Here is a 16,257-nt window from a genome sequence, read left to right as displayed (position 1 = left end):
TTGTCCTGTACTAGTTGCCTAATACCTCTTAAGTGCAATGTCTTAATTAAAAAGCTAGAGACCCAATTTTCCAGCTAATGGAGTAGAAAATTAATACTTATATAGTACCAGGGTTTGGAAGGGAGCTCTGTGGGGGGATATAGGTTTTGAGAAGATACCAATCCCAACTTCATCACTTACCAAACTGGAGTAAAACCACATTATTTAGCCTTAAGCCTCAACTTCACCATCTGTAGTAGGGGTATGTTTCATAACTACATTAGGAAGTTTTGCAAGGCTTGAAAATATTGTGTAAAGGTCTGTGTAATATTTATACAGTTGGCATTAATATGATAGCTGCTAGTAACAGAAGTAATAATAACAGGAGTTGTTGTTATTGAGATTTCCTAATCCAGCTTGGATCATTCTGTAAACCAGACAAGGGGATCTGCCCCCAGAACGAGTGCTCACTGTAACACCCATTATCAGTGGGCTTGGGCAACCCAAGAGAGGCTGTTCCAATCAATACACTAACATTTGCTTTGTCCTCACGCCTCACGCCCATGTTGACACAAGTGTCCATTAGAGGATGGTGAGCCGCAGCAGAAGCAATGGGCTGGAAGGAGGCGGCAGCACGCTGGATTTGGCACTTGAGGAGACAGTGTTTTCATCAATTGCAGGTTATTAATTCTAGGTTAAGGTTGGGTTGAGGTCATGTGCATTATCACTCTTGGACCCACCCTCGGAAAGAGTGTGGGGTTCCCAGCTCAATAAAAAAGTTGATCAAAGCTTCACATTGATCTCAACTGCAAGTGCCACTGCCAGTAATTTTACTGTATGATTCATGCTGTGTGGTTGGGGAATATAGAATGCCCTCCTCTCTAGAGAGGAGGGAAAGCCACAAAAAATTGTTTGATTAACCTCAACAATCATTACTGAACTTGAGTAAAAGTTCTGTCTTTGAAATTCTAACTTACAGCCATTTCTTCCTTCTGAAAGTAACCAAGATGAAGACAAAAAGAAGGGCTGAATTGATTTGGATCCTGCCTGCCTTTCAGGTGGCCACTTTTTACCTAATTTCTTCCATTTTTTTCTAAATTACAAAGAGTAACAATAAAGAGTTACATACATAATAGTTTGTCTATATAATGGAAAGCTGTGTAGTTGTTAAAAACGGTGCTAGGATCCCTGTTGTAAACTTTGAAATATTAGATCACAAAATATTGAGTGAAAAAAGCAAGATACAAAACTGTATGTTTAGTAGTAGTCCATGTCTGTAAGGGAGAAATGTGCACACACACACACACACGTAGGGAAGGATACACACGAAGTTTAACACTAACCATCCCTAATTCAGGGTTCCCCACTTTAGCTACATAACAATGATGAAAACTTCTGTTTCCAGTGGGGGGATATTCTTAATTTCCTTCTTTATAACTACTTATGCTACCCAGGTTTTCCCCATTAAATATATGTTGTTGGGGTAATTTTTAAAATGTAAGCAATAAAAAGGGGCAGCCCCAAACAGGGACTTCAGCACTCCTTGTAATGGTTTTTTAAATGGCAATACCTAAAGATCTAACATGGCCAAGCTTGGTGGCTCACGCCCCTAACCCCGACACTTTGGGAGGCCAAGGCTGGTGGATCACTTGAGGTCAGGAGTTCAAGACAATCCTGGCCAACATGGTGAAACCCCGTCTTTACTAAAAATACAAAAATTAGCCGGGCGGTGTTGGTGCACACCTGTAATTCCAGCTACTCGGGAGGCTGAGTCAGGAGACTTGCTTGAACCTGGGGGCCTGAGGTTGCAGTGAGCCGAGATGGCACCATTGCACTCCAGCAATGGGTGACAGAGCAAGACTCTGTCTCAAAAAAAAAAAAGAAAGAAAGAAAGAAAGAAAGAAAAAGAGAAAGAAAGATGAAAGAAAGGAAGGAAGGGAGGAAGGAAGGAAGGAAGGAAGGAAGGAAGGAAGGAAGGAAGGAAGGAAGAAAGAGAGAGAGAGAGAGAGAAAGAAAGAAAGAAAGAAAGAAAGAAAGAAAGAAAGAAAGAAAGAAAGAAAGAAAGAAAGAAAGGGAAAGAAAGAGAGAAAGCGAGAAAGAGAAAGAGAAAGAAAGAAAACATCTAACAGTAGAGCAAAAGTTAAACAAAATATGGTACGTCATACTGGAATATTCACTGGCACTAAAATTTCACTTTGAAGAATCTACAGTACCATGGAAAGCACACGTGACTGACAGGCTCTCTCCACACCACTCTAATTTTTTTCTTCCTGTACGAGGACTGAAAGATGAGGAACTATGTTCTCCAACCCCCAGGATGGTGTGGGTCCCATAGGTGACCTGATCTGCTGAGCAGATACCTCTGCTCTCGCTGCTGCTGCTATCAGATCTCAGGCAGGTGTGTCCAGGAAGCCCAGGCTGACACCTAGGCTCCATCCCATGAAAGAAGCTGTAAGCCACTAAGCTTCTAAAATAAACCCCTTGCTAATTAAAATAGAAATAAATGTAGGGGAAAAGTGTCTTACCTTATTTGTTTGCCTTCTTTCTAAAAAGCCAGATGCAAAACTCTCTAACTACAGCATTATCATAGCATTTTTGAAAAAGAATAAAAACCCTATGCAGAAAAAATACCAGAAGGAAATGCAACGAAATCATAATGGCAATTGTCTTTGAGTACTGAGGATTATAGGAAAAATTTTCTCCTTTTTAACATTTCTGTATTTTCCCAAATTTCTCTAGTGCAAATATGTGTTATTTATAATTTTTAGAGACTTTTTATAAGAAATGAGCAACTGTCATTTGATTCCCTTCATAGACATGCAAAGAGGATTCTGTGGTCTCTCCCCCTGTGTGTCCCAGTGTGGACATGCCTTAGCTGGAGGCCCTGCTTGTATCTGCCTCTCCTCCTCTCTTCTTTCCTCTTTGGTTCTACTGTACCTGTTCTTCCTCTTCCTGTTTAGTATTGACATTCATGGACACATCTTCTTTCTCAGATAATTGCCTTCCTTCAATTCCTCCATCCGAGATTAAATAATAATAAATCACAATAATGGTAAATAATGGTGATCATAGAGATAATCATAATCAAAGCAGAGACCTTTGGCCCAAGTTGAGTAACTAGTTTGGTTTATTCTGCATCCTGCATTCCCGGATGAAGCAAACTTTTGTCCTTTTCCACCTGGAGTTTTTAAAGTGGTGAGATCATCAACAAGACTGACTGAAGCAGCAAGCAGAAAAGTATCTTCATTCACAAGATGCAACTGGTGAGTGCTGCAGGGGCCATGCAGGTGGCTACAGCTTGCAACCATCCAGCCACCGCGCCAGGGTGTCGGAGTACTGGCAGTTCCGGGACCAGGTGGGCCTGTAGAGAGAAGTGAACAGGAGGGAGGGGCTCCTCAAAGTCAGAACTCAGGGTCTCCAGGGCTTCACAGCCCCACTCAGGCCATTTACACCTGCCTGCCCCATTAGAGACTTTTGAGTTTGCCACCCCTGTGGTGGGCAGCATTATGAAGGCTTCTGTGCATCTCCAGTGCTGTCTCCATCACATCCTGGCATGAATACTGGTGCTTTCTCCATCCTAGTGCGCACATCAGCCCCCACCTCATTCCATAAATCCCACATGGTGAGATGAGGAGGCTGAACTGTGAACTGTGAAATTCTCCCCCAACCCTGCAACGGAAGTATCATTTGCTTCTCTGAAGTGAGCTTCAGAGAAGTTCTGTGACTTTCCAACTCACATGATGAGTCTTTGGCAGACCCTAGGCCTGCAAATAGAACCTTTGTCCCCTGGGCCAGGGCCTCTTTCACCTTTCCATGTACCTGCTTCACTCTTCACCTTCCAAAATTCCTTCCGACTCTTTAGCCCCACCTAAGTCAGCTGCATTGAGTTTCTCTAACCTTTTTTCCTGGTGCTTGTAATAGTGATTCCCTCGTTCTGGGTCCCCATGCCAGCATCCAGGCTTTAGGTTCTCCAGTCCCTATCTCCAGGGTGGGGAGTCACCCAGGCCAGCTTTAAGCCATTAGAAACCCTGTTTGGTCATCCCATCCCTCAGTGGGAAGGTCTCCATGGGTCTTCCAGGTCTCCATGGGTCTTCTCCCTTCCTATCTGCCCCAACCCTCCAGAGCTGACCAACTGAGCTTTGGAGAACACGTGGCTGCCTGTTAGCTTAATAAAAGCTCCCTTTACTGGGAACCTGAGCAATAAGAAGGCCTTGATCTGTCTGGCTTAGCATAGCTCCACTCAGTGCCATATACTAAAGATGGTTTTAGTTCATTAAGGCTTACTCTAGAGAATCAGCCAAGCTTCCACATTAATTGAAAACTTGGACCATATATGAAAGGTATTTCGAACACTCCAAAGATGGTTAACATTAATAAGGGAACTTTCACTTTAAAATTACAGTCTATTAAATTAGTGATGAAAATGGGTTAATGATTAAATAGTATTGAAATCAATGACTAGCCATTTAAAAAATATAAAGCTGCATCCCTACACCTCACTTTTTATACCAAAATACATTCAAGAAGGCCAACATTTTAAGCATTAAAAACATAAAATCATATTCTATTTTTAATTTAACCAAAATTTAATATAGGGCTTAATTTGTGTGTGTGTCAGCACTGTTGTAATACGTGGCTTACAATTTTGGAGTACAAAAGACCTTTCTAAGAAAGAGATGTCACATAAATCCAGAAGCCACAAAGGAAAAAAAACAAGGGATTTGATTTTGTGAATCTGTGAAACTCTTGTAGGATAAAAATACCATAAAATCAAAATACAGATAACAAACCTGAAAAAATAGTTAATGCAAATAAAATGAATAAGAGTCTAATAAGCCTAATTTATAAAAGACATATAAAAGACCACATGCAGAAAAAAACCATTAACAACCCAATAGAAAAATGGACTAAGAATATAAGTAAACAGTTCACAGAAAAAGAGTCAATAAACACATGAAAACATGTTCAACTTCCTTTGTAATTTCAACATGCAAAGCAAAACAGAATGATATCACTTTACACACCTCAATTTTCCAAAACTGCACAGGTTTTTAACACCTCAGACTGGTGAGCTGAGGAGAAACAGGCCCCTTCGTGCAGTGTTGATGGAGGGGCCCCTTCTCTGAATGGCAGTTTAGCAACTGGTCTCTCCAACGTTTAAATGCACCAAATAGTCTAATAAATTCCCTTCAAGGGATTTCTCTGAGGATACAACTGAAAGAACATAAAAGTTCTAAAAGCAAGATGCTTATGATAGAATTTTGAAACAGCAACAGCAGCAACAAAACTGAAACGAACTAAATTTTCATCATTAGAGAACTGGCAGATAAATTACCTGCAACATCTATACAGCAGGGCACTAGCAGCTGCTACAGCAATGACAGAGACCTTTAAGTAGTAATAATACCGATTCGTGAGCTCTATTAAAAGATTAGAGAAAGCAAGGAGCAGCTCAGTGTGGACACTGGAATTCCATGTGTGTTTTAAAATATCTGTGCATACATTTTTCTCTGATTTCTAAGAATATTAACACCGGTGACCTTGAGGAGGCTGCTAAGAGGGAAAGGGTTTATTTTCATTTTTAAAAATAATAAATAGTAAATTTAAAAATAAAAATGTTATGAATGACTTCAGGGTAGTGGCCCCAAATATAGCCTCAATTTTTCAACAAGCACATGGGGCATCCATTATGCGTCAGGCACAGAGCTAGAGGCTGGAGATATAGAAGCAGGAAAAAAATCTCTTGTTGAATTTTTTAGGTTGGTGCGAAAGTCATCACGGTTTTTGCCATTAAGAGTAATGGCAAAAACCACCATTACTTTTAATGGCAAAAACCACGATGACTTTTGCAACAACCTAATAGTTCCAAAGTACCTTGAAGACACAGAAAAACAAAACAAAACAAAAAAAGCAACAACAAAAAGGCTCGGCCTCTGAGACAGACATAACCTTCTGGATCAGATTCTGGACAAAGTCTCTGCTGCCTTCAGGGCCCATGATTTATAGTAAGGAACACCACCTATGCTTCCACTAGTGAAATTTGTCCACCTGCAGGCCTGTCCTTTCTCCCCCCACCACCCTACACTGACTCTGCTCAGAAACCCTGAGTTAGGACTCACTGGAGTACTGGATAACTATACTTTGGCTGCCTTCTACATAACCAGAGCATAGACCTTCTGTGTCACCCATCCCCATCTCTTTGAGTAGCCTGGTGACCTGAGGCTTGGAATAGCACAGATCCAGGATTGATCATATTGCTGTGACCATAAGTAGGTTATTCTACTTCTCTATGCCTTGGTTTTCTAATTTTGAAAATGAAGATAAGAATGCTCACTGCAGAGGGATTTGTGAGGATTCAATCATGATGTGCATATAAATGCAATCAGTTAAGAAATTGCAGCTATTATTATAGGATTTCCTCTATTGTAAGACATCTTCTATTCTAAGATTCATCAATGATTTAATAACAGCTTTGGGGGCATAATACATTGATTACAAAATAAAGCCTAGTTTCAGAAATACTAAGATCTGAAAAACTGTGCCATCTGGAACTTAGGAAATATGACATTCTTTCTAGATCTCTCTGGAGATTACAATGTCCAGAATCAACCAGGCAGGTAACTCCGTCCTTATTCAAGGAAGAGTAAAGAGGATAAAGCTAACATGGGACCTATGGGGAAATATCACAAAAAGAAAAGGGGGCATCGTAATAAAATTTCTTTATTAATTTTTTTTGAGACAGAGTCTCGCTGTGTTGCCCAGGCTGGAGTACAGTGGCACAATCTCAGCTCACTGCAACCTCCGCCTCCCAGGTTCAAGCGATTCTCCTATATCAGCCTCCCAAGTGGCTTGGATTACAGATGCATGCCACCACGCCTGGCTAATTTTTGTATTTTTTAAGTAGAGATGGGGTTTCACCATGTTGGCTAGGCTGGTCTTGAGCTCCTGACCTCAGGTGATCCACCCACCTCAGCCTCCCAAAGTGCTGGAATTACAGACATGAGCCACCACTACCAGCACATCATAATGAAATTTACTATGAAATAACGTACTGCAGGATCCAGAAGTAAATTTTATAGAACTGGCATCCTCAATAAGATGTCACCAGATATGACCTTTGGAAAAGTCATGGGAGTTAAGAGACGCTAAAAAAAGACAATAGTTTGAATTTTTAAGGCAGATGGATAAGCTAACACATAATTGCAAAAAAGTAAATAAAATGTAATAACCAAAACTCAGCACCCATTCATTATTTAAAAAAAAAAAAAACTTTAACAAACTAGAGATGAAAAGGAACAGAATCTGATTAAGAGTATCTCCAGATACTTAAAACATCACATGTAATGATACAATATTGAACTTCTTTACCTGTGAGACTAGAAATGAGACAAGGATGCCACTATTGTCACTTCTATTCAACAGTTACTGGAGATCCTAGCCAATGCAACAGGGCAAGAAAAAGAAAGAAAGGATATTGCAGAGCCAAATGTGAAAGATAAAACAATAAAGCTTTTAGGAAAAAAGGAGAATATCCTCAAGACCAAGGAATAGGCAGATATTTGTTAAAATAACCATAAAGGGAAAGCAATAATAAATTAGACTACATTCTGACTAAGAACTTCTATTTATCAAGACACTCTGGAGAAGGTAAAAAAAAAAAAAAAAAAAAAAAAGAGCCAAGCATGGTGACATGTGCCTGTTGTCCTTGCTAGTTGGGAGGCTGAGGCAGGAGGATCACTTGAGGCCAGGATTTCCAGGCTACAGTGAGCTATGATAACGCCACTGCACTCTAGCCAGGGTAACAGAGAAAGACCCCATTTCTTTTCTTTTTTTTTTTTTTTTTATGTTTTTATTTAAAAAAAAAAAAAAAAAGATAAAAAGGTAACTCACAGAATGAAAGACAGTTGCAATACATATATCCAACAAAAAAACTTTATCCAGAATATATAAATGTCTCCTACAAATTAATAAGAAAAAGACAGCACAATAGAAAAACTGACAAAAGATTTGAAGAGGCACTTCACCAAAGGAGATATATAAATGGCCAATAAACATTTTGAAACCTCATCAGGAAAATGCAAAGTAAAACTATAATGCAATACCACAACACAGTCATGAGAATAAACTGGAAATTACCAAGCGTCGTTGAGAAGGTGAAGCAACTGAAATGCATAATTTCTGATGGTAGTATACATTGATAAAAATCTCTTTAGAAAACTGTTTGACACAATATGCCAAATCTGAAAATACACTTATTCTATGACTAGCAATTTTATTCCTTGGTAAAAACAATAGAAATCCTTTTACATTTGCATTCACCAAAAGGTAAGTATAGACTGTCCATGGCAGCACTAAAAATGAAGAAACTACCAAATGCCCACCAATAGAGGAATAAGTAAGTAACCTGCGGTGAATCCACACAATGGAATACCATATAGCAATGAGAATGAATTGCAACCACACACAAAAACATAAACAAATGCAACACTCGGTGAAAGAAGTCAGGCATACGCCCAAACTCTTGTAAGTTTTAGACTTTTCTAAGCAAATATCTGGCTAAAGAGGAAATTAGAGTTGCAGTCATTTTGGCAATAAATATACAACAATCAGTTAATATACCAAATATATAAAGAGCTCTTTCAAATAATATAACTTGAATTTTAAAATAGGTAAAGAGCAAAGATGAAAAAAATTACAAAACAATAGTAATATATAACAAACATGGGAGAAAATGCCCTAATGGGATATCATAAAAGACAAAAGAAGGTAAGACAAAATTGTTATTCGCTTTTTTATTTTTTATTTTTTTTGAGATTGAGTCTCACTCTTTTGCCCAGGCTGGAGTACAGCGGCGCGATCTCGGCTCACTACAACCTCTGCCTCATGGGTTCAAGCAATTCTCCTGTCTCAGCCTCCCAAGTTGCTGGGACTACAGGCATGCACCACCACACCCGGCTTTTTTTTTTTTTTTTGTATTTTTAGTAGAGACAAGTTTTCACTATGTTGGTCAGGCTGGTTTTGAACTCCTGACCTCAGGTGATCCAACTGCCTCCGCCTCCCAAAGTACTAGGATTACAGGTGTGAGCCACCATGCCCAGCCAGTTATTCACCTTTAAATCGCAAAAGTTTTATGATTGGTGAAGATGTAGTAAATCTACATTTTACTAAACCCTTTAAACAAATACGGGCCTGCTGGATTTCGTAACATGCATCAAGAACCTTAAAGGTATTCAAAAACCTTGTAGGAACTTATAGGAAAGAAACAATCAGAGATTATCATAATAAACACAGATTTAGTTTGAAGATGCTCATCCTAGCATTCTATAGAACCCTAAACAAGATTTGGGTGAAAAAAGTACAATTCAAGGCAATTTCTGATAATTGTTTCCTTCCCTCTGTGGCCTTGAGGTTGTGGAACTCAATGGTTTTCTGCTACTTACCTTGGTGAGTCAGAGCCTTTTAGTTTGGCACTGCAGATGCGCAACAGCCAAGATTTGGCCAAGATTCAGATTAGAGATCATGAGTGAAAGTCGTTAATACAGGCTACATAAAAATGTATGACTTACCATGCTCCCATCCCTTGTTTTCCTTTTACAATGGTCTTGGCACATTTAATTGTCTTCTCTAAATTAGGATTCAGTAAAGCTGTGGGGAAAATAAAATGGAAGATACCATGCCCCCATGTGACAGCTAAGTTAGAGTGATATCAGGGAAGGTACAGGGTGCTCACATCAGAGAGTCTTCCAGTAATAAATCCATCCTTAGATTTTTATTAGACAACCCTAAGGAGGTAGCAGGATGTAGTCATCTTTTTACCAGATCTATTGATTTTTTAACTTGTAATTCTCATAAAATTTTTTCCATTAAAATATATTGATTAGGCTACAGAGAATCAGCTGATGCCCAGGATCATGACCTGTTCTAACTCTTTACTTAACCTATCTGTATCCTTGTTCCCCTTTTAGCCTCTAGGGATTTTTCTTACTTTCTGGCCAACTCAGTCTGGGACTTTAAAAGAATTGTTTTTTCTTTTCTTTGTTTACATTCTACCTAACGGGAGAGTTTCTCAGGATATACAGTCCACCATATTTTTATCACAACACACAGCACCACCTCTATTACAGACAGATAATTTTATGTGTCTCCCATTGGATTCTGGAGAGATGGAGATTAGATAGATAGATAGATAGATAGATAGATAGATAGATAGATAGATAGATAGATAGATTGATTTCTGCCTATGAAATATAAATTACAGGCCTACCATATTTCTCTTTTTGCATTGGCTACCAGGAAGCTCTGGGTGACACTGGATGTACCATCATTTCAATTTAAATTAAATGAATTTAATTAATTTTAAAATGTTATTAACTTACACTTTTAATGTGTATGTCTCCTCAACTAGACTGTGATTATTATAATTTACTAAGGGCCCTGCCTGGCATTTTATATACATTATTCCATTTTATGTTCACAGAAACCCTAAGTGGTTGTTAATGTCCCCACTTCACAGATGGAGGGGCTCTAGAAGTGACTTATACAAGCTCATGTCGTTCTTAATGGCAGCAGCTAGGATTCCCACCAGGTTCCCACAGAGTTCCTGTGCCTTTTCCTCCTACTTTGCCGTCCTGCCTCTCCTTGATTCAGAGAACTTTCTTACTCCTCTCTGGAGCTAAAGGTCAATCATGGGGCCCAACACAGACAGGTACTCCCCAGGCCACATGAGAAGGCTGCAGGCCTTCACTCCAACCCCTCCACTCTGTCTCCTAAAGACCCAGCTCAGAAGCCACAGGCTCTGGAATGGTTCTCACCCATCAGCGTGGAGGGAGGTTTGCTCATTAGGGAGGATGCTGGGGTGCTTAGACAGAAAGACTGCCTCAGATGTGAGGGAGACCTGGCGCAGCTGTGTAGCCTCTTGGTTTAGCCCCAACTCAGAAGTCGCACTGCTTAGGTCTCCCTCCCAGCTCTACTATCGCACAGCTGTGTGGTTTGGGGCATATACTTATCCTCTCTGGGCCTCAGTTTCCTCATTTGTAGAATGGGGATAACAGTACCCACCTCATGGGTATTTAATTAGATTTATTAGATGAATTAATTAGATGAATACTTATAAAGGGCTTAAAAGAGTAGCTGGCAGTTAACAAGCACTAAAATGGCAACTCTGTAAGGCCTGGCACTTTGTAGGTGCTCAATAAATGCTCATGCAATGAGTGAATCCTGGCAACCACCTCCCCTTGATCACAGGTACTTAGGACCGCCTAAGAGCAGTGGGCAAGCTCCCCTTGGCATGCCCAGCTCCTGTCTCCTCCCAGTAACCGGTTCTGCCTTTCAAAGTGGCAGCAACTGCCCCCTTAAAAAAGGGAGAGGTGGCCGAACGTGGGTGAAATCAGGCCAGCTGGGGCCCTCTGCTCCCAACCTTCAGGCTCTGATGCCTGCAGCCTCCTCTCAACTTCCCAACACCTTCTCTGCCCATTTCAACAGGGGTCTCCATCACTTCATCCTAGGTTAGCCTGCCTGACTCCCCACAGCCTGATCTCGCTGTGCCCTCAGCAGTGCAATGCTCAGCCTCCCAGGGACCCACGCTGGATATGACTCCTGCCACGCCCTCTTCTTTGTAAACTTTGTAAACTCTGGCCATCTGGAAGGCAGGCCTCTGACACAGCACCACAGCCTCCAGTGCCCCCGCACAGAATGGAAAGAGAGACTTACCGGAACATGACATGTGGCAGCGGTTCCTGCCATGGTCACCACACCAGTCACTGCCACGAATCTGAAAGAGGCCAAAGCCAATGTAGCCATCTTGTGTGTTCTCGTAGATGGCCATGGGGTTGAACTTGCTCTCGAAGTAGGCTAGGCACACCCCTAAGATGGAACAGAAGGTGTGTGACTCTGAGGACAGCTGGAGTTGGGGATGCCTGGCCAAGGAAGGGGGGGCAAGGAGGTGAGAGGCGGGAGCACTAAGGGGGCCTACTCACAGTTCTCAAGGCTATAGCCCTCAAAATAATCCAGGCCTCCATCGTGGAGTTTCTTAGCCACTGTGCAACGCCCCAAGATGTAAGCACCACTTGGAACCACCAGGTAGCCAAGGAGGGAGAGAATCACGGATGCCTTCATCTTCTCCAGGCTCCTGGCAACTCGGGGCAACGGTGGCCAGATGAGTGAGCAGAGTCACAGGGACACTGGTCCTCTGAAGGGAAAGAAGGGCACTGTGGGGCTGGGGGTGGAGCACACTTCAGTGTCATCAGAAAAATAGGAATCTCACCTGGTAAGCCATGACACTTCTTCCCATCCTAATTCTCTGCTTCGAGTCACTGCAAATCTGGGACACCTGAAACTCCACCCCTTCTCCTCCTCTTGACCTCCTATTTTCTAGGGAAATTGCACTCTTGAGGCCCCCCTCCCAACCCCAATTCTTTCCATCCAGCAAACCCTAAACCCACTGCCCACACAGCAGTTGGAAAGGCATTTTATAAATGCAGACTCCTTCTGGGTTTGTATCTCACTCGTTTCACTCTGACATTAGATACAGATGCTCAAGACCTTTCTTCCCTTTATTGTAAAAGTAGACTTTGGTGATTAAATACATCTTGGAAAACGGAAAAGAGAAATTAAAAAAAAAAAAAGCATCATGGCCCCACCACTCCAGCAGAACCACTACTGACCTGTTGAGTTATGTCCATTACCACCTCTTATGCGTCTTATTCCCAGTTGTGTCTTTGTCCTTTACACAGTCTTGTCCCTAGATTTTCTATAAACCAAACTCCCCTGAGTTTTTCCCTTGCTGTCCATGGAATGAGACAAGCCCAGACCTGCCACATACTAGCCAGGCAACAGACAAGTCATTTAGCCTCACAGTGCTTCTGCTTCCTTGTCTTTAAAAGTGGGGTCACTTGGGAGGGGAGGTCACTCAGAGAATGGACTCTTGAGTTTAGCCTTCTCCATTTCTTTTCCATTTTAGGTGGCTGTCACCATCTAAACCCACCGCCTCCTCACAGCAAGCTAAGTCATAGCCCAGCCTTTTCATCTCCAACCCTCCGGGCCAACTCATGCAGGTGGTGTTTTCTACCATGACTGAGAAATGTCCCCAAAGCAGGTACAAAATGTCACTTGAAGAACACTGCTAATCCCTTCTTCTTACCACAGCAAACCCACAGTTGGCTTTCCAAGCCCTCCATGATCTGGCTTTACCCCATCCACCCTTTATCAGGACCAATCTATTCAGTAAACTCGGAATTCTCATGGCGCTCCCTCTCTGGATGCCTCTGCACCTCCCCACTCCGTTCCTCTGGCACCCGTGCCCTCATGCATGGTTCTTCCCAATGCACAGGGCCCTACCATGCCTTTCCCCATTCAAATGTTGCTCCATCTTGAGGCCTTACCCCAGGTGCCAACTTCTTGGACCCTGATGGATCCTCCATAAAAGTTCCATTTTCCCTCTGAGCCCCTATTGCTCTCAGATTTTTTCCATGACACCCTGCAGGTGATTGTCCTGTTTTGTGCTCTATCCCATTCCTCAGACTAGAATGTCCAACTGGAAATTGGAACTCATCTTCCTCCTGGAATACCTCATAGCCCCTAGCAGTCCATCGTTGTATATCAACAGGACAATTCATTGCACCTTCCTGTTTGTCACCATTTGCAGGTGCATGTCCTCCAGGCTGTATACACCTACACCAGGGGTTCTCAACCTTGGCACTTGGGCTGGAATATGCTTTGTTCTGGGAACATCCTGTGCATTGGAATTGTTTAGGAGTACACCTGGCCTCTAGATGCCAGTAGCTAGATGCCCTCAAGTTATGTCAGACAAAAATGTTCCTGTGGGACAAAATTGCTCCCTGTTGAGAAATGTCTAACTTGGGCAAAAGTTAGAAATAAGTATATTCATGAATTAGAAGAATTATACTTCAAACATTTCTTCAAACTCTCAAGCTGCATGATTAGTTGCAGACGTGACCAGTACACCAAATACAGTATCTAGGAGGGCCTTGCATTTAAGAGCTCAGACTTGGGAATCAGATTGCCTGGGTCCAAGTTCCAGCTTTACCCCTCAGTGGCTGAGATATCAGCGATCCCATTAGTGATCTTAGACAAATTACTCAGCCTCTCGATTCCTCAGTTTCCTCCTCTGAAGCACAGATTATAACAGTACTTAATTGTGTTGATTTGAAGAGTAAGTGGATTAAAGATGCACAGCACTAGATTTTACTTGCGAACATTTTTCTTAGCTCTGGTTGCACCCCTGCCCTTGTATACTTATGTATCAACCTGTAAGTTGTGCACATGTACCCTAGAACTTAAAGTACAATAATTTTAAAAAGTGACTCTCAGTGCATGTTTCATTTGCCAACAGAGCAAACAACATTTTCTGGTAATGTCTGTCTTCCAAAGGGCAGGCCTCATCTTAACTCATAGAAGGCATACTGAGTCCTCTCCTCCCCTCTCCCGCAGAAGCCAGTTCATCAGGGTGTGCCATCTGCACTTCTTCCAGAACCTATTCGCCCGTCATCTTCTTTTCTGCCATCTTCCTAATCCAGACCACCATCATCTCTAAGGTGGAGGTTTTCTAACTACACTCCTCTACTACATACTCCTCTCTGCTCCCCTAAACCCACTGCCCACACAGCAGTTGGAAAGGCATTTTATAAAGCATGTGTCTAGTCACATCACTAATCTCCAGTGGATTCCCCTTGCACTTTAAATAAGGTGCCAACTCCTCAGCCTGGCTGACAAGACTTTCTGATGTAGCCACTGAGCACCTCTGCAGTCTGAATTCACATCACTCTCTCCTTTGATCACCTTCACTCTGCCATAGTCACCTTGCACGTTTCTTTTCCTTGAATATGCCAATTTCATTCCCCTCAGGTCCTTTGCACCAGCCATTCCTTCTACCTGGAGCATAACTGCCCTGACCACCACATATGAGCTCGCTACCTCAAAGGAGATTTCTTGATCACTGCCCCATCAAAAAAGACGGTCTTTATTTTCTTCATACCATTAATCAATATCAGGAATTCCATTGTTCATTTATCTGTTCACTTGCTTATTTTCTCTCTCCCATACCTGAGTGTAAACACCAGGAATGCAGAAACCTGGTCTATTTTTTTTCTCTTCATTATCCCCAGAATTTAGAACAGAACCTAATACAGAGTAGGTTCTCAATGAAACTTTGTTGAATGAATGAGTGAAAACCTCCTCTTCCCAACTGAACTGTCATCAAATGAGCAATAAGTGAATTTGCTGATGAGCATCTCCTGCAGCTGGGTGTTGTCATGCTCGTTACCCTCCTGCCCGCCATATACCCGCCTACCAGTCCACCAGCCCTTCCAAAAGGAGGCTTTTGGTGCCTTTCCAAGGGGAGGGGAAGAACAGTCACTGCAGCAGCTTCGACGTGTGTCACAGGGAAGTTGCTCCACCTACATTTAGTTCCCTGGATTTTTCAGATGCTACTTCATTAATCATCCACTTGTCTGCACCCAAGAGTTCTCCATGACGTGCTCTTCTAGAACCCTTTCTATGACATCAGTTGCTATGCACCAAGATATTCTGAAAAAGGGAAGGTCTGTCACCATCACATTTGTATTAGTTTTCTATTGCTGCTGAAGTACATTACCACAAATTTAGTGGCTTAAACAACACAATTTATTATCTTAAAGTTCTATAGCTCTGAAGTCAGAAATGAGTCTCACAGGGCTAAAATTAAGGTGTCAGTGGGGCCGTGCTCCTTTCCAAAGGCTTTAGAAGAAGATTCATTCCCTTGCTCATTGAGGTTGTTGGCAGAATAAAGTTTCTGCAGTTGCAGGGCTGAGTTCCCTGTTTCCTTGCTGGCTGTTGGCTAAGGGCCATTCTCAGCTGCTGAGCACTGTCTGCATTTCTTAGCTCTGTTGCCTTCCTCTGTCTTCAAAGCCAGCAAAGGTGAGTCAAACCCTCTCACACTTTGAATTTCTCTTGCCTCTTCTTCTGTCATTGTATCTTTCTGATCCACTTTTCTTCCTTCCCTTCCACGTCTAAGGACTCATGATTAGATTGGTCCAGCCGGACCATCCAGGGTTATCTCTGCTTCTCAAAGTCTTTAGCCTTAAACACATCTGCAAAGTCTCTTTTGCCATTCAAACTAACATAGTCAGAGGTTCCAGGGGTTAGTGTTACTGAACAAAAGGGATTCAATGCCTTGGAAGCCAACACTATGACACTGGGTGTTTGAGAAAAGGCTTTTTATTGAAATATAAATATTTAATTTTAAATATATTGTCAATATATTGTCGATTTCCAAGGAGACAG

The 16,257-nt window shown here is 41.9% G+C and overlaps 1 protein-coding gene across 2 annotated transcripts; it reads right to left on the bottom strand.

Moving 5' to 3' along the window:
• Positions 1 to 3,083: 3,083 nt before the first annotated feature.
• Positions 3,084 to 15,470, bottom strand: LYZL4 (lysozyme-like 4). 2 transcript variants are annotated; one of them, XM_011984278.1, is made up of 5 exons: positions 15,287 to 15,470; positions 11,955 to 12,185; positions 11,689 to 11,841; positions 9,546 to 9,624; positions 3,084 to 3,340 (listed from the first exon to the last, which is right to left on the bottom strand). In XM_011984278.1, exons 2-5 carry the CDS (start codon positions 12,091 to 12,093, stop codon positions 3,271 to 3,273), a joined length of 441 nt encoding a protein of 146 aa, XP_011839668.1. In that variant the 5' UTR covers positions 12,094 to 12,185; positions 15,287 to 15,470; the 3' UTR covers positions 3,084 to 3,270. The 2 variants fall into 2 exon arrangements, with proteins under 2 accessions (XP_011839668.1, XP_011839669.1); XM_011984279.1 differs by having other exon boundaries at positions 11,955 to 12,166.
• Positions 15,471 to 16,257: the final 787 nt, after the last annotated feature.

Source organism: Mandrillus leucophaeus, unplaced genomic scaffold (assembly GCF_000951045.1).
Source record: "Mandrillus leucophaeus isolate KB7577 unplaced genomic scaffold, Mleu.le_1.0 Scaffold265, whole genome shotgun sequence".
NCBI lineage: Eukaryota > Metazoa > Chordata > Mammalia > Primates > Cercopithecidae > Mandrillus > Mandrillus leucophaeus.
The sequence above is the reverse complement of the archived record's forward strand: the minus strand, read 5'-3'. Positions and strand labels throughout refer to the sequence as shown.

Excerpts from the sequence above, each read along its gene's own strand:
- LYZL4 (XM_011984278.1), bottom strand. The coding sequence starts at position 12,093 with ATGAAGGCATCCGTGATTCTCTCCCTCCTTGGCTACCTGGTGGTTCCA. Across the intron at positions 11,842-11,954 it reads GGGCTATAGCCTTGAGAACT|GGGTGTGCCTAGCCTACTTC; the intron begins GTGAGTAGGCCC and ends GTTCCATCTTAG. Across the intron at positions 3,341-9,545 it reads AAACAAGGGATGGGAGCATG|GCCCACCTGGTCCCGGAACT; the intron begins GTAAGTCATACA and ends TTCTCTCTACAG.